The sequence below is a fragment of the Chiloscyllium punctatum genome, chromosome 4, assembly GCF_047496795.1.
Source record: "Chiloscyllium punctatum isolate Juve2018m chromosome 4, sChiPun1.3, whole genome shotgun sequence".
Lineage (NCBI taxonomy): Eukaryota > Metazoa > Chordata > Chondrichthyes > Orectolobiformes > Hemiscylliidae > Chiloscyllium > Chiloscyllium punctatum.
This window is the reverse complement of record NC_092742.1, coordinates 43,906,823-43,932,561: the sequence shown is the minus strand read 5'-3', so window position 1 is coordinate 43,932,561 and position 25,739 is coordinate 43,906,823. Positions and strand designations below refer to the sequence as shown.

Sequence of the window (25,739 nt, the reverse complement as noted above, 5' to 3'; positions counted from 1 at the left end):
ATCATGCAATGTACAAGAATATTAGGAGTAGCACATTCAGTAAGATGCTAATCTGATAGCAACTTCAAAATTGTACTCCCACCTAACCCGGGAGTGCCTACCAAGAATTTAAGTACTCCCAAATAATTTTTGTATTTGCATATTAACCTTTTGCGATTTATGTGTAAAGGATACCAAGCTCCCTCTGCACCTCAGTTCACAATATGTCATCATTTAGCTCATTATTTTTTCTGCCAAAATTGACTATTACATTTCCTGCAGTTTTCTCCATTTGCTACATCTTCTCCCATTCATTTAATCTATCATTACTTTCTTGTAGTGTCCTTGAGTCCTCTTCACAGTTTCCTTTTCTGTCAATCTGTGCCATCAGACTTGGCAACCATACTTTTCATCTCTACATTGAAGTTATTTACATAAATTGGGAACATTGAGATCCCAGCACTAATTCCTTTGCACTCACTACTTAGTACATTTTTGCCAGTCTGAACAATATGCATTTATGCCTATTTCCTGCTGCCTATTAGCCAGCCAATTGTTTTTACCATGTGAATATGTTACCCCTTTCACAATAAGTTTTTTTTTATTTTCTGCTTTTAGCTGTGGTGTGGCACATTATGAAATATCTTCACTGTATCAAATAGCTTCTGGAAATTTCAGGTACATCCACCAGTTCCTTTTTTACCCCAACACTTGTTAGCTCTTCAAAATGCACTAATAGACTGGTCAAACATGATTGAATCGGACTATCCCTGAATCATGGGAGTTTTGGAAAATTAAAACCACTGCTTATTAATGAATTAGTTCATTTAGTCTCCTCTTGTAAGAGCCTAGGATGAAGTTCATCATGATCTGTGCACAACCCACAACTCCAACAATTTACAAAATATAATTTCTCTAGCGATATTTCCCCCCCCCCCCCCCCCCCCCCCCCGACCTATTGCTTTTTTTTTTTGGGATGTTGCTTGTATCTGCAGTAGTGAAGACTAATGTAAATTACTTGTCAAAAGATTGACAGGACCTAAGTCTGAGATCTCACACTTAAATTATGTATTGGAAGTGATACACAATACCAACTCCAATGTCACTAGTATCGATGGTGACTTCAAAAGATTTTGAAATATTTGGTGTAGCTAAAACTGGTTTGGTGTTTAGTATTGATGTCAAATGGTCGAACACCTTCTGGCATTGTTCTGTCCACCGAAACTTTGTATTCTTCAGCAAATCGGTTAGTGGTGCCACTACTGCTGAAGTTTGGAACAAACTTCTGATAGAATCCGACGAGTCTCAAGAATCGAAGCACATCTTTCTTCGAGGTTGGTCATGGAAATTTCTCGATGGCCTTCGTCTTTGTGTCCCGTGGGGTCAACCTTCCATGACTGATGCTATGTCCCAAGAACATCACCTCTGCTTTCGTGAATTCAATTTTATTTAAGTTTATTGCCAGTTTTACCCCTCAGTCGTTCAAAGAGCTCTACCAACTGTACCATGTGATCTTTCCAGGACTTACTAAAAATCGCTACATAGTCCAAATAGACGACACAATGTGGTTTTTTTTGTAAATCTATTTATTTGCAAATTTTTTTAACTTTACAAATGTATAAAATTATTGAAAAATACAATCAATAACAAATATCAGCATAATAAAAACTAAAAAGCCACAAATTACAATACAACTACTCTCGACCAACTACTGACCTACCCTATAATACAAAACAAACCCTAACACTGTGCAAAGCAACATCAAAAAAAGCAAAAAAAACCCACACAATACAGAACAGCTATGCTGGACGCAAAGCTCCCAAACAAAAGAATGGGAGCATTGTGTGTGTGTGTGTATATAATATATCCGTATTAACTGAGACCCCCCCTCCAGGGCCCAGGGCTTGACAAATCTAACCAACCTGGTTAGATAAACGCCCTCGTTAGGATAACTGACAAATCTATATCCTGATAACTCAAGTAGGGCTGCAGTGTCTTATAAAAATGGTCTGTTGTGTGGTGCACCATGTTTGTAAAAACTTCCAAGGGAATGTGCTCCATAATTAATTTCTGCAATTCCAGTAAGCCCGGAAGGTTCTCCGACACCCAATTCATCAGCATATTCTTCCGCGCACAGTATGCAAGAATATTAAATAGTTTCTTCCCATGCCCGTCTAAAGATGATAAATTCGGTAGACCTAAGAGGAGAGATATCGGGTCTGCTTTGACTTCAGTCCTCAATACCCTCCCTATCTCTCCTGCCACAGCGCTCCAATAAACATGGAGCCTGTGGCATGCCCAGATGCAATGGGTAAGAGTACCTACACTTATTTTACATTTGGGGCACACTGAAGATTCCCCTTTTTTAAACTTCGCCAGATGGTCTGGTGCCAGATGAGCCCTGTACAGAACTTCTAACTGCGTAGCGCATGTCCTATTACAGATTGAGATCTTTTGAGTATTCTCCCATATGTTCTCCCATGTTTCAGAAGAGATCTCCACTCCTAGCTCTTGCTCCCAGACCCCTCATAACCGGTTAATATCCTGCCAGGCCCTGTCACCCAGCAGGGGATAGAGGGCACTAACCGAAAGGGTGCTCGTGGAATGTAGCAACAGCTTCTCTGTATTGGGCTTATAGGGCTTAGTCATCTTCTGGATGAAATCGCTAACTTGAAAAAAAAGGAAAAGATCTCTGCTGGGTAACCTGTATTTGCAGCTCAGTTGCTCAAAAGACATCATAACCTCTCCCCTCAAACAAGTCTCCCAAACTAGAAACTCCTCTCACTGCCCATAGTTTGAACACTGAGTCCATCGTCCCTGGTCTCAGTGGCATGTCAACTATAGGTGTAAGTGGCGAAGTCTTGGATAAACAACCCTCACTCTGATGCATCGCCCTCCATGCCTTGACTGTACTAATGACAATGGGGTTCTGGCAGTAGTCCATAACTGTCCTTATCCATGAACAACAGGTTAATAAGAGGGCACTTTGCTTGGGAGGCCTCAATATTGAGCCATATTGAGTTTGGATCGTTATCTACCCAATCGGAGACAAAGGACAGCAGAGAACTCAGTTGATACCTTCTGATGTCTGGGAAATCAACTCCTCTCCCTCCTTGAGGCAACTGCAATTTATTAAGTTTGATGAGGGGCTGCCCACGATGCCAAAGGAACCAAACCACCCCATAAGCTTCCGCGCGTTGACCTGGGAAACGTTATAGGGAATATGAGCGTGGGATAAAGCAAACGAGGAAGAACATGCATCTTAATGAGAGAGATTCGGCCCTGCCATGAAATTGGAAGAGCCTCCTATCTATGCAGATCTTGCCTAATGGCGAGCAAGTGAGCAAAGTTAGTCCGAAATAACAGATCAAACTTAGGGGTAATAAAAATGCCTGGGTGTCAGAATCCTGCCCGTGACCACTTGAAAGGGAACTTAGGGCCACCTTCAACTTCTGGCATATCCTTAAGGTTCCCCAAAGGCATAGCCTCCGATTTTGCAAAGTTAATCTTATATCCTGAAATAGCTCCAAATGAATTGATACATTGTATCAAATGGGGTGTGGAGGTCTTTGGGTTCGATAACACAGGATATCATCCACATACAGTGTAGTCTTGTGTGCGCTCGATCCCACTTCCGGAGCGGTTATGTGGATGTTCTGACGAATGGTTTCTGCCAACGGCTCTATCACCAATGTAAACAACAATGGTGAGAGGGGGCAGCCTTGCCGACCACCCCTACCAATTGTAAAATTCCCAGACTTCGCCCTATTAGTGATGACCATGGCCAGTGGTGGTGATATAAAACCTCCACCTGCCTAGCAGAGACTCCACCCAACCCAAACTGCTCTAAGACACAAAAAAGATAAGGCCATTCCACCTGGTCAAATGCTTTCTCTGTATCTAAGGAAATCACCAACCCCTGAATCGATCGTTGCTGACAAACCTGGGCCATATTCAGCAACCTTCTGATATTATTAGAGGACCTACAGCCCATAATGGCACTGTGTGTTAACCCAGTCACAATTCTGTTCATGAGTCTTTGGAATGAGGCTGGTGCGTTCTTCATTCCAAAGGGTATCACTTTAAACTGATGTAGCCCATTTGGGGTTACAAGTGCAGAAATTTATTTTGCTGACTCTGATAAAGGTACCTGCCAGTAACCATGCATTAAGTCAGCTTGGTAATGTAATTGGCTTGTCTGACTTTCTCGATACAGTCCTCCAATATAGGAATTGGAGAAGAGTCTGATTTTTGTAACTGATGACCTTCCAATGATCAGCGCAGAATTGTTGATACCTGTCTAGTTTGGGAACTAAGATGATTGGCGAACTCCACTCGCTCTGGCTTGGTTCAATTATGTCCTCGTTGAGCATGTTCTCCACCTCCATCTGGACCTGTCTGGCTTTGAAAGGATTAAGCTGTTAGGGTGGGTTTTTTTCAGAGTGGTATTCCCTACTATATCTACTTGATGTACAATAGCATTAGTCCTCCAATATGAATGAGATACCTTTTATCCCAATTATTTGAGTAGACCCAACAATATACCTCACAACATGGTCTTAGAGTTTGGATGCCACATTTCTAAAGCTCCCTGGGATTCAGGGTGATACACTGTATACCTAAGCTATCTATAACCACCTTAAACAACTTAGCCATAAAATTTCAGCCTTTGTCCGATTGAATCTCTCTGGATAGCCCAAAATCTATTAACTCCTCTACCATCTTTTTTGCCTTGATACTCCATAATGGAATTGCCTCTGGAAATCTGGTAGACCCATCCGTTATGGTTAACAAGTACTGGTTTCCACTTTTAGTTCTCAGCAAGGGACCTTCACAGTCAGTTATAACTCTCATGAAAGGTTCTTCAAATACAGGAATTGGCAACAAAGGTGCTTGTTTTATTACTGCCTGTGGCTAAGCTACCATTTGGCATGCATGGCAAATGTTAACCGCATCCTCGTGCATTCCAGGTCAATGGAAATGTTTTTGTACCTTAGCCCTAGGTGGTAGTTCATGTGCTACCCATAACACTTCCTGTCTGTATGCTACAGGCAATGCAATCTGGTGCACTGTTACCAGTACACTCTACTTTTGGTTTAGTAATGTAGGATCTCCCCTTCTCCCAACTTCTATCCCTCAAAGGACAAAATTCTGCCTGGAATGCTTGTCTTACGCACCAACATGTACTCATCTGCTAGTTCTACCGCCATTCTCACTTCCTGAACTTTCTGTTCCTCCATGTGAATTCTTAATCTCTAGAAGTGAGTTTTTAAGCTCTTTCAGCAGAATAATTACGCTTTTGAGCCTCAAAGTCTTATCTATTTTCAAAGCATGCACCCATTGCTCAAAATGACTATGTTTAATTTTTCCAAACTCAACAGAAGTCTGACCTGGTTCCTCCTTTGTGTTTCTGAACCACTATCTATATGCTTCTGGTACCAATTCGTAAGCACTTAAAATAACCTGTTTAACCTCTTCATAATCTCTTGACACCTCACCTGACAGTGCAGCAAATACCTCACTGCCTACCACTTTAGCCTGAACGAGCATTGCCCATGCAATCTGTGACTCCATCTGCCTTGCCAATTTTTCAAATGAAATAAAGAAGGCGTCAATGTCTTTCTCATCAAAATGTGGCAGAGTTTTGACATATTTATATATATCACTACCTTTTAATCTCCATCCTGTTAACATGACTTTGCTGACTAAGTCGCAATTTCTCAAGTTCAAATTCTCTCTTGCTTTCTCTCTCCCTTTGCTCAGGTAAGAAAGACTCGCTGATTCTCTCGCGCACTCTAGCTCTCGCTCTCTATCTCTCTCTCGCGCACTCTAGCTCTCGCTCTCTTGCTCTCACTCTCGCGGGCACGCGCTCTCTCTCAATTAAATCAACCACAAGTCACCGAAATGAAACAAATTTTCTCACTTACATTTTTTAATAGGTATTTTTATTGAAAATTTAACATTTTTACAAGTTTACAAAATTTAAAAAAACCATGTATAAACATTGATATACAATTAAATCTTAAATAAATAATAATCAAAATTTAACAAAAGAAAAATACAGAGAGGGGAAAAAAAAACTCAACTAACTACTAATCTAACCTACAACTAACCAGAATGTATAATTAAGTCTCTTACATTATTCAAATAAGAGGAAAAAAAACCGACGGATAACACAGAAATTGGGTAGTGAGATACATGCTCGGAATGTATTAACATCAAGTGTAACAAAATCCGTATTCGTGCGGGATTCCTCTCCCAAGAGGCCCCGGACCAGCCAGGTTTGCCATCTCAAATAAAAGTCCTTGTTAGGATGGCCGAAATATCTGTATTTATATAATTCAAGAAGGGCTGCCATATTTTGTGGAATAATGCGGTCTTTTGGTGCACCATATTTGTAAGGAAGTCGAGAGGAATACATTATTAATCTGTGCCAATTTGAAAGGCCAGGGGGACCCTCAGACACCCAGTTTACCAAAATATTTTTCCTTGCACAGAAAGAGAGAATAGAAAATAATCTCTTCCTGTGCACATCCAGGGAGGGTAAGTTTGAAAAGCCCAAAAGGAGAGATACAGGATCCACTCTAATTTCCGTTCCTAAGATTTCTGTCAGAGCACTTGCTACTTTAGTCCAATATCTATGGATCTTATGACAGGTCCATAAGCAGTGTACAAGAGTGCCCACTTCTGTTACATTTGGGACACGTTGGAGATGCTCCGGCCTTAAATTTTGCCAATCGATCCGGTGCTATATGGGCCCTATGAAGTATCTTCAGCTGAGTTGCCTGAGTTCTGTTGCAGATGGTGATTCTTCTGGCGTTTTCCCAAATGTCATTCCACATTTCTATAGAGATTTCTAGTCCCAAATCCTGATCCCATCTTTTAAGCAGATTGTCCATATCTCCTGATACTTCATCATGTAGTAAATGATAAATAGTACTGATGGAAGATACCCCCATTGGTTGTAGCACTCTACGTTCTCTATCTGATTTATAAAGACTATCTAATAACGTAGTCTTCTTCTGTATGTAATCTCGAATTTGAAAGTATCGAAAGCAGTCTCCATTCGGTAATCCAAATTTCTGACATCAGGACCCCTTCTTTAAACAGATCCCCTAAACATGAGATACCCCTGGATCTCCAGAGTTTGAAAGTGGCATCTGTAAACCCTGGTTGAAATCCCCATGCTCGCACTATCGGAGCATAGGGGGATGTTTTATGTGAGTTGCCCTCATTTTGCCGCATTATATTCCAAGCTTTAATTGTGTTTAGTATTATAGGGTTTTTACAGTGGTCCGTAATGATTTTCCTCTTGTCTGAAAATAAAAAGTTAGTAAGTGGGCATTTTACTTGAAGCCTCGATGTCCAGCCGGATTGATTGCGGGTCAGACAAGACCCAATCAGCTATGTAACTTAACTGATATTTCCTAAAATCTGGGAAATCCAATCCTCCCCTTGCCTGTGGAAGCTGTAGCTGCTTCAGCTTAATGAGGGGCCGTCTATGATTCCAGATAAAGGAACCCAAACAGCCATATAATTTACGTAGTGCCAGCCTCTGCAGCATCACCGTAAGCATTCTCATAGGGTATAGGAGATGGGGCAGGACATTCATTTTAATTAGTGCTATTCTTCCCAGCCAGGAAATTGGAAGGTCTCACCATTGCTGGAGGTCCTACCTTATCCTTTCCAGTAAATGCACATAGTTAGCCTTGTATAACTGACCAAATACTGGGGTAATAAAAAATGCTTAAATATAAGATACCCTCCAGGGACCACTGAAAGGGATCCGTCCAATAAGTGGGATATACTAGCAAGGTCACCCATTGGCATAGCCTCCGATTTTGAGAAATTAATTTTATAGCCTGAGAATGCGCTAAATGTATTAATAACTTGGATTAAGTGAGGTACGGACATCAGAGGATTACTGAGAAATAGAAGAACATCATCTGCATAAAGGGTAATTTTAGTTTACCTGTACCAATCCTCGGGGCCGTTATATTAGGATCAGCCCGTATAGCTTCTGCTAGTGGTTCAATTATTAGCGTAAATAGCAATGGCGAGAGAGGACATCCCTGATGGCAGCCCCTATCCACACTGAAGCTATCTGAGCCAAATCCATTGGTAATCACAATTGCCTTGGGATCACTATACAGTGGTGAGACCCATTTGGTAAACACCTTTCCAACGCCAAACCTTTCCAATGTGTAACATAGATATGACCATTCAACCCTGTCGAATGCCTTTTCCACGTCTAATGAAACTACTATTCCTGGTATCTTTCCCTGATGGCAGGCTTGAATCACATTCAAAACCCTTCTAACATTATTGGATAATCCACAGCCCTTAATAAACCCCGTCTGATCCTCCTTTATAATATGTGGCAATACCCTTTCTAGCCTCAATGCTAACATTTTAGAGAGGATTTTAAAATCTACATTTAGCAAGGATATTGGTCTGTATGATGCGCAATCTTCTGGGTCCATTCCTTTTTTTTAAGGATAAGAAGGATATTCGCCTCTTTCTGCGAAGGCGGGAGACAGCCTTGACTGTATGAATAGTTATACATATCCATAAGTGGACTGGCCAATATTCCTGTAAACTCCTTATAGAATTCAGCTTGAAACCCATCTGGGCCAGGTGCCTTACCGCTCTGAAGTTGCCTGAATGCGTCAAGTGTTTCTTGGATTGTTGGGTGAACATTCAAGACCGATACCTGTTCCGGAATTAGGTCCGGAAAGGTCAGATTTTTTTAAAAAATGACTGCATCCTCCTGGTCCTGTCTTCACAATCCTGTGATTTATATAAATCAGAATAAAATTTTCTAAAGATTGCATTAATCCTTTTATGATCGTGAGTCAAAATACCTGTACTTTCCTTGATAGACGTGGTAGTTTGAGGGGCCTTCTTTTTCTTTGCAAGAAACGCAAAGTATCTACTGGGTTTATTGCCAAATTCATATAACCTTTGTTTTGTAAATAATATTTCCCTCTTAGCCGTTTGGGTAAGGTGGTGTTTAGAGCTGTCCTAAGGGCCGTAATCCTTTGCAATTTGATAAGAGAAGGTCTGTCAGCGTATGCTGTTTCAGCTGTTTTTAAGCAAGCTTCGAGCAGACGCTGTTGTTCTCCCTTTAATTTTTTCTGGTTCGCTGAGTAGGAGATGATCAAACCTCGCGTGTAAGCTTTAGCCGTACCTGAATTAATTTCTAAAAAAGTTTTAAATTCTTGAGAGAAGTACTTTACAGATTTACTATCTTTCATCAGGAAGGGGTCCATATGCCAATGCCGGGGGGATGTCTCATTGTTCCTCGCCTTGATTTCCATATATACAGCAGTGTGATCGGAAATTGCTATACTGCCTATTTTACAGGATGATATGGAATTTTTAAAAATCGAGGGGGCAAAAACATATCGATTCTGGTATGACATTTATGTGGATTGGAGTAAAAAGAAAAATCTCTGCCCTGTGGATGAAGGCATCTCTATATATCTTCTCATCCTAATTCTTTGTTCAAATCCACCAGTTGTCTAGATCTGGGGGATACTCCTGCAGTACTCTTGGGAATCCTATCTATTTCCGGATCCATAATACAATTAAAGTCTCCCCCTATAATTGTACGATGAGCTCTGAGAGCCATCAATTTTGAGAAAGCTTCCGTTATAAATTTAAAAGGATGTGCCGGGAGGCAATACAAATTTAAAATCCCATATTCCTCTCCATTTATAAGGGCTTTAATCAGAATATATTGTCCAGCTAGAGTTAACAGTGAGCACCCTACCCCCCACCCATACCTACACCTGGATATATTTGGTAATGTTAATACCATGTATAAACATATATAACTGTAAAATTACAGCCTCAACAAGTAATAATTAAATATAATAATACAAAATAACAAGGGAAAACAACCCTGCTCCAAGAGACAGGGATAAAATAGGATAAGGTAACCGCCTCCCCCACCAACATTAACTAGGCCCCCCCCCCCCCCGGCCTATATATAGAATTTTTTAAAAAGGGAGAAAATCGTTAAGTAGAGAACAAATAAATAAATCCCTCTCCCCACCCCCCAAGACGATGATAAGCAGGTTTTTTAAAAAAAGGGATTAATATTTTTAAAAATGGGGGGGATGTAAACTGGAGTGGGGGGAAAGCAAACCAACATCTATTAACTCTTAGAATTGATCAAAGAGAGTCCAAAAATTCCTTGGCCTTTTCCGGCAATCCGAAGTTATACACGGACCCTTCATGGTTAAAGCGTAGTGTCGCTGGATAGCACAAGGAGTACTGAATATTTAAGTCCCTTAAACACTTCGCTTCATCAAACGCCTTCCTCTTTCGGACCAGAGCTGGGGAAAAGTCCTGGAATAACATGATCTTGGAATCTTTAAAGATCATGGCTTGGGGATCTTTTCCAAGATTTCTGGAGGAATCTAAGAGTATCTGCCTCCTTGAGGCTCTGCAGCCGGAACAGGACCAGGCGGGGGTGCTGGTTTGAGCCGGGCCCGCGTATTGCAACCCGGTAGGCCCATTCCACCCTTATCTGGCCTGATCCAGCCACCAGATTTAAAAGCTGTGGAAGCCACTGTTCAAGGAACACTGTAAGCTGGCCTTCCTCTTCCCGTTCGGGAAGGCCCAGCAAACGCTCGAGGTCGTCGATGTGATTCTCTAAAGTCTGGACTCGCTGTTCGAGAGTCCGGACCCAAATGCACGGCTGATTATGCTGTAGTTTCGGAGGTTGCCGCCTTTAGCTCCGCCTCTCCGACTCGGCGCTCAATTTCCTTGATGTCGTGCTTTTGCAGCGCGGCCAAGAGTGAGTCCCATCAGCTTCGGGTTTCTTCAATGAAAGCATCAACCTTTGCATCGAATTTGGAGATTATTTCCACAAGGCTTGCCACCGTAGGTTAGATTAGATTACTTACAGTGTGGAAACAGGCCCTTCGGCCCAACAAGTCCACACCGCCCCGCCGAAGCGCAACCCACCCACACCCCTGCATTTACCCCTTACCTAACACTACAGGCAATTTAGCATGGCCAGTTCACCTGACCTGCACATCTTTGGACTGTGGGAGGAAACCGGAGCACCCGGAGGAAACCCACGCAGACACTGGGAGAACATGCAAACGCCACACAGTCAGTCGCCTGAGGCAGGAATTGAACCCGGGTCTCTGGTGCTGTGAGGCAGCAGTACTAACCACTGTGCCACCGTGCTGCCCACAAGTAAGTCCCCCAGGATGGCTGCGGACACCTCAGCTGCAGCTGGAGAGGGTGGGAGAGGGGTTCCTGCTTGCTGAGAGCTGTGGGCTCCCTTCCCTTTAGTCATTTTTATTGGAGGTTAAATTGTTTAAATACAATATTAAACAAATAATTACATTATTTAAAATAATTTTTACTTAATTTGGTGAGAGTGGTGGGGGCAGATGACCCACTTTGCCCAAGTCTTGGGAGAAGCACTGTCGACTCAGACTTGCTGGGTCGCCGCCATCTTGGATCCCCCCCTCTCACTTATGTTTTATTTAAAGATCTAAGACACTAACCTGCAGGTGTTTAGGTCTACTGGAATTCACGTACCCCCAAATCTATTCAAATCTGTTTAAACCAGTTCAAATCCCAACAACGAGCCCCCAAACTATTACGACACGGGGTAAAACTTCCTGTTAAATTTAAAACGAGCACCACAGAAAAGATTTATCCCGTGTAGTAATCTAAGAAAATTCGAGAGGTAAAGAACTATTTGAAGTAAAAATTATCAACTTTATTTCCTAAAGTATAACAGACAATAATTAGCTAACGACTATTTACAACTCCTTCCTCTAACCTTTTACCTTCCCCTTCTCCAATACTAGTCTGGTAAAACTCCCGAGCAAGATTTACAAAACAAAACTCCTTATCTCAAAATCAGACCGCTTTTGAGTTCTCTTTATTCCTGTCTTTTTTTGGGGGATTCCGCTTCACAGGTTACTGATCGATAAAGGTACCTTTAAGAGAGCTATGTTTTAGGCAGTCTTTACATGCTTAGCATGACAGTACTCTTCTAAACTTTTCATTTTTCTCTAGTCGTATACCTCCACAGCATCAGATTGTGTCATTGGCTTTTAAGATAGTCAATATACTAAATTCAAACTTAATTGGAATTTGATATTTTTGGGGTATAATCTAAATAGATTGGCCGAATTAGAATTTGTTTTTGTCTCACAGCAACTCAGCTAGTGCTAGCTGTTCTGAACCACATGTTACATTGTATCTTATTGAGAACACTTGGTGCTGTCACTGCTAGCTTTTAACTCTCTTAAAGGTACTGTACACCCATGTTGTATTTATTTATTTTCAAGCCTCCTTGAAGAAGAACTGGGCTATGAAAAATATTTTTTCTACCTCTTCGTCACTTTGTTTGGCTGAACATTAAATCGTGTAAAGAACTTTGTCAGAAGTCACATGTCACCAAGTTGTAGACTGACTGGTTTATTACAAATCACAAACTTTCAGAGCCCTGCTCTTTTGTCAGATGAAGTTCCAAGTTCTGCTTTACCTGACAAAGGAGCAGTGCTTTGAAAACTTGATTTAAAATAAACCTGTTTGACTGTAACCTAGTGTCTTGTGACTTGTTGCTTTGTCCACCCCACTCCAACATCGGCATCCCCACATAATTTAATTAACTGAAGTTCTTGCGATCCTTTTTTGTGGTGGGTGTTTGGTAAGGTCCTGATCATTCAGGGCAAGTACTTCCTTTAGGGTATTTAATGATAGCTCTTTCAACATTTTCGTTCCAGGCAATATTGTAAATTTTGGTATGTACTTTGCAAAACAAGGTGAAATGTGGTTGACTGATTTATAAAATGCTCAGCATTTGTAAAATGGGTTTCATGAATGTTTGATGTTAATTTCCTGTGTGTCTTGATACTTATTTCCACATTCTACATAGGATGAAGCCAAGAAAGCAGAAAGAAGATGATGCACCTAGAACCATAGCATGTCCTCACAAAGTGAGTATATGAATTGGGTAGTATTATAAATTAATTAGACTCTTGGTGTTGATGGATTGTAAGAGATGTAATTGGATTCGTAATTTGTTGTTTGCAGGCAATGGTTGCTGTTTTACTGGTAGAATTTTTGTAAACAAAAGTTACTGTTGAAGCAGATCATACAATGTATTTGGCACCCAAGTTATGGTGTGTACTTCTTTTGCTTGGCACTTATGATATTGTTTACTTGCACCTTGGGTTCTGTTCTTCATTTATGCCAGATGTCTGATTGGGAAACCTCTGAGATTTAGCTAGAAAGCCATTAATTAACTGTCTAACTTATTAAAAATGCTAAGCTAAATACACTACTGTTCCATAAGATGATACAATACAGGTACATGCTACTTGGGCCATTAGTTCCACATATAGGTTTTCTCAGCAGGACAGCAATCGGAATAAATACCGGATGGTATGAAGTTGAGTTTTCAACAAGTTCAGCTAATTTCACTTTGACAGGCTTTGATTTTAGATATGTGATTTCATTTCTTTTTGGAGCCTTTCTGATCTGCTATTTGTAGCTATTGCACTTCATTCTAAAATACTGGAATGTTGACTATCAACTGGTTCATAATATTTTACAAACTTCATTTTGTTCAGCCAAAATTATAAATGGTCTCTCCCTTTAGGTATTGTCCCTGTCTTCTCTATAGTGTTTGTCTTCCTCCTCAAAAGCCAACCCTTGACCCCTCTGTCCTCGCAAACTAACTACCCATCTCCAACCTCACATCCCTCTTCAAAATTCTTGACCAATTTATCATCATGTAAATCTATTCTCTTTGCTGGGAAATCCATGACTCAGGTTTCACCCTCTGCCACGGACCTGAAATGGCACTTCATTAAGTCCAAAATTTCCATCCTGTGTAGTTGAGACAAGGGTAAATCCTCTTTCCTTGTTCTTCTTGACCTAGAGTCTGACACAGTTGACCACACCATTCTCCTTTGTCACAGCTCCACTGTCTAATTATTCTCCTGTGACTCCATTGTTATCTGTAATCATAGTTAATGAATCTCTTTAAAATGGATTTTCTTCATACTTCTGCACTAAAATCTATTGGCCATGCACGCATCCTTGACCTTTTTTCCCTTTCATCTGCATGCTGTCCTAGGAATTCCTCAAGTACAGGTTTTCAAATGGACACTGATCCCAGCAGCTTTACCTCACAACCACCTCTTGACTGTTCCAGTGAAATGCTTATCTGAAATGCAATGCTGGATGAGCAAAAAGTTCTTTCCAGTGAAATAATGAGAAGGCTAAACTTTTGTTTTCATTCATACTTCAAATTCTATTTGTTAGAAAATTTCTCCACCTTTGTGTCCCTAGTAATGTTCAGGTTTTAAGTCAGTTTCTTCATAATTGATTTTGAGATGAACTACAGACTAATTTTTACATCCATTCGAATGGATGCATAGCGTCTGTGTAATACCTTGTCCAAAAGATCTCACTTCCAATAGTTTTTGCTTACAAAGTGCTGCACTGGATTGTTGGCCTAGATAGAGTCTTAGAGATGTACAGCATGGAAACAGACCCTTCGGTCCAACCCGTCCATGCCGACTAGATATCCCAACCCAATCTAGTCCCACCTGCCAGCACACTGCCCATATCCCTCCAAACCCTTCCTATTCATTTGCCCATCCAAATGCCTCTTAAATGTTGCAGTTGTACCAGCCTCCACCACTTCCTTTGGCAGCCCATTCCATACATGTACCACCCTCTCCATGAAAGCATTGCCCCTTAGGTCCATTTTATATCTTTCCCCTCTCACCCTAAACCTATGCCCTTTAGTTGTGGACTCCCTGACCCCTTGGGAAAAGACTTTGTCTATTTATCCTATCCATACCTCTCATAATTTTGTAAACCTCTATAAGGTAACCCCTCAGCCTCCGACACTCCAGGGAAAACAGCCCCAGCCCATTCAGCCTCTCCCCATAGCTCAAATCCTCCAATCCTGGCAACAGTGGCCTAACCAGTGTCCTGTACTGTAGCAACATGACGTCCCAACTCCTGTACTCGCTACTCTGACCAATAAAGGAAAGCATACCAAATGCCGCCTTCACTATCCTATCTACCTGCGACTCCACTTTCAAGGAGCTATGAACCTGCACTCCAAGGTCTCCTTTGTTCAGCAACACTCTCTAGGACCTTACCTGCTAAGATTTGTTTCCCAAAATGCAGCACCTTGCATTTATCTGAATTAAGCTCCATCTGCCAATTCTCGGCCCATTGGCCAATCTGATCAAGGTCCTGTTGTAATCTGAGGTAACCTTCGTTGTCCACTACACCTCCAATTTTGGTATCATCTGCAAACTTACTAACTACCTCTCATGCTCGAATCCAAATCATTTATGTAAATGACAAAAAGTAGAGGACCCAGTACTGATCTTTTGGCACTCCATTGGTTCACAGGCCTCCAGTTTGTAAAACAATCCTCCACCACCACCCTCTGCCTTCTACCTTTCAGCCAGTTCTGTATCCAAATGGCTAGTTCTCCCTGTATTCCATGAGATCTAACCTTGCTCACCAGTCTCCCATGGGGAGCCTTGATGAATGCCTTACTAAAGTCCATATAGATCACATCTATCACTCTGCCCTCATCAAATCCTTTGTTACTACTTCAAAAAAAACTCAATCAAGTTTGTGAGCCATGATTTCCCACGCACAAAGCCATGTTGACTATCCCTAATCAGTCCTTGCCTTTCTAAATACGTGTACATCCCACCTTTGGCTAAAGTCCCTAAAGTGAGATTAAAGCATAAAATCTTCTGACTGAAGTAGCTGTACTGAGCCATAGCCATAGGTGACACCTCCAATATTGGAGATTGAAGTTTTTTTACACTTGATTTTTGGAAGAGGAACCGCATTTAATTGACCCCTAATGTGAAATGAGATAAGTATAGGTTAACCCCATTGACTCTGTACCTGATGTTCCTGGAGACAAGTCTCTTGAGTGACCTGTACTAAATTTGGAAACAGCTCATTCTGCAATATCTGCAGAAGAGTTACTTAGGCAATATGAGCAAGAACATCTTGCTTTTCCTGATCGATGTCCTCATTTGCTGTTTAAACTGTACAAATAGGAATTTTGAATGTGTGAAAAGATTATGAAACTATGATGCGCTGGCTAATTATTAGATTTTTGCAGGGATTAGTACATTGTTTGATGCATTGCTGATTTCTGTGGTTCAGTATGAGCAGGGTAATTTGAGTTAGCCAGACATCTCAATTATCATAGTTGTCCAGATTGATAGCCAACATATTTGCCAGTTTGAAGTTGTTTATTTTTAATTCTGGACAGAGATCTTTGATAAAACTGAGTTGAATCTGAATGGTGCAGTATAATTGCAGGCTGATTTTGTTTTGCTTTATACTGTTCTATCAAAAAAATGTTTTAACTTGTATTCTATTGGAAATTTAGTTAAACCAGGGCAAGTGTGTTAGCTTTCAGGTTTTTTTTTTGGATCGTAATCACTGAAATATATGCTAAAATGCCTCTCGGATGATGTTTAGACTTGGCTATGTTTTCTCTAACACATTTGTATAGTGTTTGAAATCTAGGAATTATAACTTCTGTTAAATCATTCTGCCTTCTGATTTTCTAGTGTTCCTTTTGATTCGTGAGGTACTCTAGTTGTACAGGAAAGTGTTTCCGGTAGCCTAGTTTTCTTGCTTGAAACTCTAGCAATGATTGTTATAAAAATATTGGGATAGGAAAATCTGAAATATAAGATTCTTAACTTTTATACTTAGCCTTTTCAATCGCATTAATTTCAGCACTGCATTACTTACTTAATTATCCTAGATATGTACTCATTTGTTTTGAATCAATTTGTTTGATTTTTCACTAGTCAGATCAGTTTCATGGAGATAGAATGTTCAGTGATTAGAACCTTTGAGTGTGTTAGATGTTACTGAAATTGTTGTTTTGATGATTTTGCTCAAATGAATGTAATTTGTGTATGGCAGGGAAATCAAGTTCACATGAAAAGTAATAAGGGTTTGACACTTGAGCAAAAGACAAACAATTACAGACATGCTAGTTCAGTAGTAAGGCTAAAAAAAAATTTGAATTAAGACGGTGTGATTGCTGTTCCAAAAGGTTTGTGTTTCTTTTTTGTAAATGGTCTGGAGTTATGAATTCTGGCAGTAATACTGATGAAACCAAATTGAGGTTTGTGACAGGATACAAGCAGGCCAACAGCTAAACTGTTGCAGTTTAATATGAGAGAAAATGTGAAGTAATGTATGTTATCAGTACAAATAGATAAAATAAAATGAGAACAATTTTAAAAGGTATCTTTGTATGCTCTACCACAGCTATTAAAAAATAAGGCCAGTGTAAACTGGTCTCTAGAAAGACAAATCAAAACAAAGCCCAAATATATATTTTTTAAAATTGTGGTATAATTTTAGTAAAGGATTAATTTTGAAGTAAGGTTGCCAACCTGTCCTTGCTGCATTTTGTACAAAGGTACTTTTTTGAACCAACATAAATGTGTAATCTACTGAACAATCTTGAGATTGGTTTAGAAAGGTTCCATTGATTGGAAGGATCTAAAATCAATGGAAAAGTTAGTGTAGCTTCACTGACTTGCTACCAGGACTGAAAGATTAGTTATGCAAAGAGATTTGAGAAGCTGATTGATAGGTTTTCTCTTACTTTCGAAGATTTTGTTTTGTATCTTTCAATAAAATATCATGTGGAGTAATAGATGTATATTTTATGTTTATTTAATAATTGCTATTAATTTTTAAAAATGCAAATTTTTGGTTGGTCAGTCTCAAGGACAGACCTTTAATTTTGTGGCACAGAACTACCAATGTAGATGGTATTAGTTTTACCTTTTTTTAAGATTAGGTTAGGTTAGATTAGATTCCCTGCAGTGTGGAAGAAGGCCCTTCGGCCCAACAACCCAACTGACCCTCTGAAGAGTAACCCACCCAGTCCCATTTCCCTCTAACTAATGCACCTAACACTATGGGCAATTTAGCACAGCCAATTCACCTGACCTGCACATCTTTGGACTGTGGGAGGAAACCGGAGCACCCGGAGGAAACCCACACAGACACTGGGCGAATGTGCAAACTCCACACAGACAGTCGCCCAAGGTTGGATTCGAGACTGGGGCCCTGGTGCTGTGAGGCAGCAGTGCTAACCACTGAGCCACCTTACCTGTTAAAAGTAATAGAAGCTTGTGTTGCCATAAAGAGGAATTTGCATTGTCAACGCATCTATTCATCCTGTTGGAACTTTGCAGGTCATCCTGGTTTTCTTTTAAAAGTAGCCTATTTTAGGCCCAAATAAGAGGTCGGATAGGGCACTGATACATTGACACCTGTAAGTCTAGCACTAACGTGAGCTTGGATTATGGCCTCGGGTCTCTGAAGTGAGATGTGAAAGCACAACTAATCTGATTCAGTAGGAAGAGTGCTGAAATGAAGCAAATCTGGGTCATAATTTTTGTTACTATAGCATTCTTTGTTTTAGCCAGCACTCTTGATAAACTGGTGAAAATTATAATTCTCATACCGTGAAGTTTACAGTATTATAGTTATTATAGTTTTTAAAGTTTAATTACCTCAGTGTAAATGGGCGGCACGGTGGCACAGTGGTTAGCACTGCTGCCTCACAGCGCCAGAGACCTGAATTCAAGTCCCACCTCAGGCGACTGTCTGTGTGGAGTTTGCACGTTCTCCCCGTGTCTGCGTGCGTTTCCTCTGGGTGCTCCGGTTTCCTCCCACAGTCCAAAGATGTGCAGGTCAGTTGAATTGGCCATGCCAAATTGCCCGTAGTGTTAGGTAAGGGGTAAATGTAGGGGTATGGGTGGGTTGCGCTTCGGCGGGGTGGTGTGGTCTTGTTGGGCCGAAGGGCCTGTTTCCACACTGTAAGTAATCTAATCTAATCTAATTTAATAAATATACTTGTAATTCAATTGAATATTCACACAAAATATCAACAGTTGATTCAATTTTGAGTCAACTTCTCAAATACTGTGATCTACCACAGTGTCTGGGTAGTCATTTGAGAGTGCATGTGAGAAAGATCTCTGCCAGTAAGTTTTATTTAAGGCATGGTTGCATTTTATTTGTGATTCATGCTGTAAATAAACTATAACAGTGATGTATTATGTTTCCATTACTTAGCGTGTCTTTTTACATTGATTATGTGCATCTCTTGATTATCTCGGACATCTAATCAACTGGCACACTCCTGGTCCCATAGGTGCCAGTTAATTAAAAAGAAGGCTGTACTTTGGAATTATTACAAAAATGAAACAAAAGCATTTAATTTGTATCATCAACTCAAGTCTGAAGAATTTGAGTACAGTATTTTACATGTTTTTCTTGGTTTGAGAAATTCTGTTTACTATTCGCAGCCAGAGTGGAGTGATCGTATTGCAGTATAGTATCTAAGAATTAATATTAGCTTAATCTGCCTCAGATATTTAAAAAATATATATTTTGGGGAGAAGTTGAGAGGAGATGATGCCATAGTAGCAATGTTATAACCTAAAAGTTTAGGCTAATGATATAGGAACACTGATTCAAATCCCACTTTGGTAGCTGATAGAATATGAACTCAGCAAATAAATCTGGGGTACAAAGCTAACCTCAGAAATTATGATCGTGAAAGTATAATTATTGTTAAATTAAAACTATTCATTAATGTCCTTTTTTTTTGAAAGAAAGAAATTGGTCATTCTTACCTGGTATAACGTTTGTATGATTCCTGACCCAGCAATGTATGACTATTGTGCTTTCTGAAACCACCAAGCAAACCATTAAGCTCAAGGGAAATTATGGATAGGTGGTAAATGCTCACCTTGCCAGTGATACCCAAATCCCATGAAAGAATTGAGTTTAAAAAATGGAATGGACTTGAATGAGTATCATTATTAAGGATGTAATTTGAATCGAGTTACTGACGAGTCAGTTATTTGATGTAAATTAAACTAATATTACATTTGGGGGTAAAACAATTTATAATGTTTGTGTCCAATCTTTGAAAATGAACCTCTGGTGAAAGACTTGATTGCAGTAGGCCTACACAGTTGATTTTGCATTATTATGGAGCATCGAGCAAATTACAAGTATATTCAACTGGCCCGTGTATTAATCATCTGTTAAAATCTTTGTGCCATTCACAGCATTGCTTACCTTTTGTAAACTTTCCTCCTGGGCTCATACCCCTCTATACGAGGATAAATGACTGCTTCCTGGAACAAACTTGAGGGGAATAGATAATTTAAATTGAGCTGTACCATTGAATGTAAGGTCGTAGTTTTCCCATAGCCTGTTACAAATTTCAATCATTCTGATTCAGCAAATTATGATCGTTTATCAGCAAGGAACAGCACTGTCTTAGTGTGATCTGGAGGCAGAAGAGATGGTGCATGAATCACTTTTTTAAAAAAATTAGGTGACTGTTGAATGCAAGTTGTTTGAAATTTCAATCAGCCGGTGCTTTTTCTGTTGTCTAGAAACACTGCATTCTGTCATTGATTTGTAGCTTTGCAGGACACAGAAGTTACAAGTAAAAGCAAGGAGGACTGGATCATAATGTGTTTATAGCCAACTTGGATCATTTTGTAATTTGTTCCTTTGCTCAACTCATTTAATTCAGTTTTAGAAGAGTTATCCTTGCACTATACCTTGAATGTAATAATTTAGATATTGTAAAGTTATATTGCTGGTAAATGTCATTATTTATCACTGAACACACCTTATTGTGATGTTTTTATGCATCACATTGACCAGTATTTTGGTTCTACATTTGTTGAATAATTTTACCCCTAGCACAACTGATCAGTTTTAAAATTTCAGGTGGACAATCCAGCTGTTAAGACTTGCTTGTAATATTGTATGTGGTAAAGGTACAATAGGAGAAAATTCAGCTAACTTGAGAAATAGCATGAGTATTATCAGCTTATTGGAAAACTGATCTCCATCGTCTTAGTACTTTGGTATCTTGGTTTAATTTGTTGTAGCTTATTACCAACATTTAACAAATATGTTAAATTTTCAGGGTTGCACGAAAATGTTTAGAGATAACTCTGCCATGAGAAAGCATTTGCATACCCACGGCCCCCGAGTACATGTTTGTGCTGAGTGCGGAAAAGCTTTTGTGGAGAGTTCAAAACTGAAGCGACATCAGCTTGTTCATACTGGTGAAAAACCATTCCAGGTAAAACCTCTTAACTATTGTCAGCTTTCTTCTAACTGGTAATTTAATTGTCAGTATAGAATTTTATGCATTGGTGGATATAGTGTTTAGAAATTGTGAAGAGATGTTATTCCTGATAATTACAAAAGTAAGTAATTCAACATTGCCTCTGTATTTGAAAAACCTGAAGATTTCAAACAAGTAAAAGTTCAAACATATGATTTGTTCTGTTACACTGCGAAAGCTCCTGAAATTTTTATTGATTTAGCAAATCAATACGTTGACAGAAATTGAACTAGACCATATAAATATTGAGGCCACAAGATCAGGGCCGAGGCTCAAAATTCTGCAGTGAGTAACTCTGTTGCTGACTCGCCAAAGCCCATCCAGCATTTGCAAGGCACAAGTCAGGAGCATGATGAGATATTTCCCACTTGGATGGGTGCAGTTCCAACAGCACTTATGAAGCTTGACACGATCCACTGTCCCTGTACAACCGACGTTCAGTGGTAGCATTGTGTACAGTCTGCAAGATGTACCACAGCAATTCATCAAGGTTCCTTTATAGCATTTTTCAAGTTCATTACCATCGCAATCTAAAAGGACAAGATGTGTGGAGCACTACCACCAGCAGGTTTCCCTCCAAGCCACTCAGTGACTTGAAAGTATGTCTGTGTTCCTTCAGTGTCACTAATTCCAAAACCAGGAAATTATTCCCTCACAGTATTGTTGATGTACTTATGGCAAATAAATTGCAATGGTTTAAGGCGGCAGCTCACCGCCATCTTATTGAACAGATGAGCAACAAATGTTGGTCCAGCCAGGACATGAATGAATAAATATCATTTTAAACTTTTTTCAATATAAATCCAGTTCAATTCTAGTGACTTAACTGTAGATCATGCTAAAAAAAGTTCTCCTCTGTCACAACTACTGGCTTGATGGACTTTGTGTAGCAAGGGCACTTTTTCTACTTTTAGATATCTTTTTCCCCACATAGTAACAATAGTAAGCTGAAAATGACATTACCTCAGTATGTCAGAAATTTAGAATTGAATGTTGGATAATGCTGTGTATTTGAAGGTCATTTTGTCATATCAAGAGACCTGGACATGGGCCTGTCAAAGATCGATGAGCCCAGGGTCTCTGCTCAGCAAAGGTCCTGTGACATTGACTTGCCCACTTTCAATTAATTTGTTAGTACGTGCAAATGCATATGGTGGAACTTACAATCTGCTTGTGCAACACACTGACTTGGGCATCAAAGTCTCAGAGGATTTGAAATGGCTGTACAGTTATAAGGTATTCTACAAGCATTTGTAACATAAAATAGAGAATTTTCTAATTAGGGTGCATTCAACCCATGAAACAGTAATCCATACCTATCCTGTTTCTTCCTAGTCCGTCAAAATTTAAGCCTGAGGTAGAATTTATTTTTAATTTATGTTCTGTGTGTTTTCTTTTGTTTTAATAGAAACCATGCGAATCTCCTTCTGCCAGTAAAATGTAATTTTTATTTTGTTTTCTTTTGAACCAGTGTACGTTTGAAGGATGTGGAAAACGCTTCTCACTGGACTTCAATTTACGCACTCATGTGCGAATCCATACTGGAGACAGGCCCTATGTTTGTCCTTTTGATGGATGTAACAAGAAGTTTGCCCAGTCAACTAATCTGAAGTCTCACATCTTAACACATGCCAAGGCCAAAAACAACCAATAGATTTCTCCAGGAGGGAAGAACCTTGTCCTTAACAGGGCATTATATGACCATATTTGGGCATAATGTTGACCTTCCCTTTGTATATTTCTAGAGAAGAATTTTAAATAACTCTTGCATAACAAAAAAAAAGACTTGTTTTGATAAAGTAGTCAAAAAGTTGGAGATGATGATGCTAGGATGCTCTTCCTGTTTTTGTCCTGTTTTCCTGTTTCAATAACACCTAGGTGTTTTCTAACCAACACATTTACTCGGGGGGGAGAAGATGCCCTGATGAACTTGCATTTATCAAACATCTACCTGACAGTGCTAAAAATTGGACTTACTTCAGCATTCGTATATATATATATATATGAGACACTCTCTCCCAGTGCTTAGAGCAATTCACATTTTTAATTTTGTATTTTCCAGGTGTGCATATTGTACACTCATTTGGATATGCTAGTAATGCAGATGCTATGTGATTTTTTTGAAATTTGAATTTTTTGCTTGCAATAGTTTCCTTCAGAATCATAGAGTTGGCAGTAACTGTACTACATGCATATTTCAGAGTTATTTCCTGTATAAAGTTTTGAGATTTTTTTGTTTGCAATCTTAATTTGGTTGTATTCTTTGATGTTAACTCATTTTGTATAATTGTATTGTATACTGTAATGAAATCATGTAGTATAAAAATTATAGTACCGTGATTCAATGGTGTTAATCAACTTAAAACCGTTTTAGTCACACTGTTTATTTTTTGAAATGTACTGCCGGATGCTAAAGTCTAATGTAATTTCTATTAGAGCCTGTTTTCAGTTGTGTTATGCAAAAAAAAAGCAATGCTCGGTTCCATTAGTAGATGTATTGTGCAGGCACTGACCTTTTATTAACACCTGTTAATATGTACATCCCATGTACTAGATAAAGGCCAACAATAAAGTTGTGGTCCTGAAGCAAGCACTTGTTAGAAAGTGATTTGCAGAGCATTGTGATTCTCCTACTTTAAATCTAACGTGAGAAGCTGTTTTTCATTAAACAATCTGTAAGAAAATGTAAACAGGACATACCTATAGTAAGATTTGTGTGTAGAACACTAATGGAGATTATAGTTTCCTGTGCAACTTAATCCTGATCTTACTCAGCTTATCCACTTTGCTGCAAATGTTGGAGTGTTTTTGAAATTCTCAAACACTGGTAACTATATCCAGGTGGAAAAGGGTGTGACTCCAGGTGAAACTCCTCTGTGCGGTTGAAATTGTAAGTGCTGTAGGTTGACTTTGAAAATAAATTGTTTCTGTTTTTAAGTGCTCGGGAAGGTTTTGTATTAGATATTAACTGCATTTACGTCTTTTTATTAGTCATGATTCCATGTAAAACAAACACAATTGTTGTAAGGTAACATGATCAAGAACAACTATTTTCTTAACTTCCCAAGCAATTTGAGATATTGCTCTTTTAAAGAATTACATCCGTATAGAATATAAATTTATTTGGCTTCAGAATTTTTCTTTTAGGTGAAAAGATTATTTTAAAAAGTCACTGACATATTTCCCATCACATTGCTAATGTGGGTTAGTTTCTTTTCTCAAATGAGATGCAGTGTGCATCTTCTCTGAAAGACCTTGGAAGGAAGTTTGTAAGATCTCTTCTAGGGATGATGCACAAAGTCTATTTTAATGAACTGGAGGGTAAGTTACTAGTTTTAATAAGTCTCTGCATAGGGAAGAGCAACTCTACTGTTTAGAAAAGACCAAGAAATAAATAGTGCCCAATATAATACAACTTTTTTCTCCTTTTCTTTACTGAAACTTTTGCAAAAGTTGTTTTAAAAAAAAAGTTCAAATTAAATATTTAATCAGAATTTTTATTTAAGATTTCTGTCCATGTTTGAATATGGCACTTGTTTCCAGGATTGCCACTATGGATATATTAGCAATGATTAGTACCTTTATATATTATAAGAGCTGTTAATTTAGAAAAAAAAAAGTGAAGAGCTGCTCCTTTCTCATGCTGTTTTCATTATTGGTTGTGTCTGTGTGATTTTTATTATCTTTGAGTGAATTGCTATGAAATTGACATGTATATAGTATACATTTTTAATTTCAGTTACTTCAAAGAAATTGTTCATGTTCTACCATGAATTTGATATTTAATGTAAAATAAATAGCCATTTCTGCATCCAGGAGCAGACTTTTGTATGCAAGAATTTCCTAATTGATAAAAATAAATACAGGAACTTTTAAAAAGGAAGTCCTGATGAATTGGCCAGATAAGTCGTTTAAAGAGCAGAAGGCATGCCTTACAAACCGCTCTGAATCAGCAGGAAAGATTATAAACTCCATTCTTAAGTTTCTTTCTTTGGCACAGGTGTTTGAAACGAGCAATATTCTATTGCATTGGTAAGCTTGATAACTTCTAGTTTTTATATTCACTGTTACACAATATTTCTTAATGAACTCTTAGAGAGTCATTCATAGAATTATTTTCAAATAACATTGATTTGATTTGCCTTGAATAAATTTGTACTTTCTTTAATTATTTGTGTTTTGTTCCTGTTTGGTGCCTTCTGATTGATATATTCCAGATGATTTGTTGGGCATGCTGCAGTCCATTTTTGCTCTTTATGAAAGGTAAACAAGTAACAGGAAAACTATTGCATTGGATGATTGGCAGAGCTGTTTATTAGAGTCTGCATGACATTACTGCCTCTGTTGAGAACCCTGATATCAGAGGACCCCCCCCCCCACCACAATAATGCAGGTATTCGAACAAACAGCTCTGCCAACCATCCAACCCAAACTATGGGTACGTGGATGACACCTTCGTCATCACTAAACAAATTAGAGGAAACCTTCAACACCATCAATAATACCCTTACTGGCATAA

The 25,739-nt window shown here is 39.1% G+C and overlaps 1 protein-coding gene across 1 annotated transcript in view; it reads left to right on the top strand.

Annotated features, from left to right (window-relative positions):
• The window catches only part of yy1a (YY1 transcription factor a), a 45,912-nt gene extending 21,755 nt beyond the window's left edge, over window positions 1-24,157 (top strand). The window contains exons 3-5 of the mRNA XM_072568519.1: window positions 12,896-12,956; window positions 21,017-21,175; window positions 22,692-24,157. Coding sequence (XP_072424620.1) covers window positions 12,896-12,956; window positions 21,017-21,175; window positions 22,692-22,874 — 403 coding nt within the window. The 3' untranslated portion in view covers window positions 22,875-24,157. The remainder of the gene's footprint in view (window positions 1-12,895; window positions 12,957-21,016; window positions 21,176-22,691) is intronic.
• The last annotated feature ends 1,582 nt before the right edge of the window (window positions 24,158-25,739 follow it).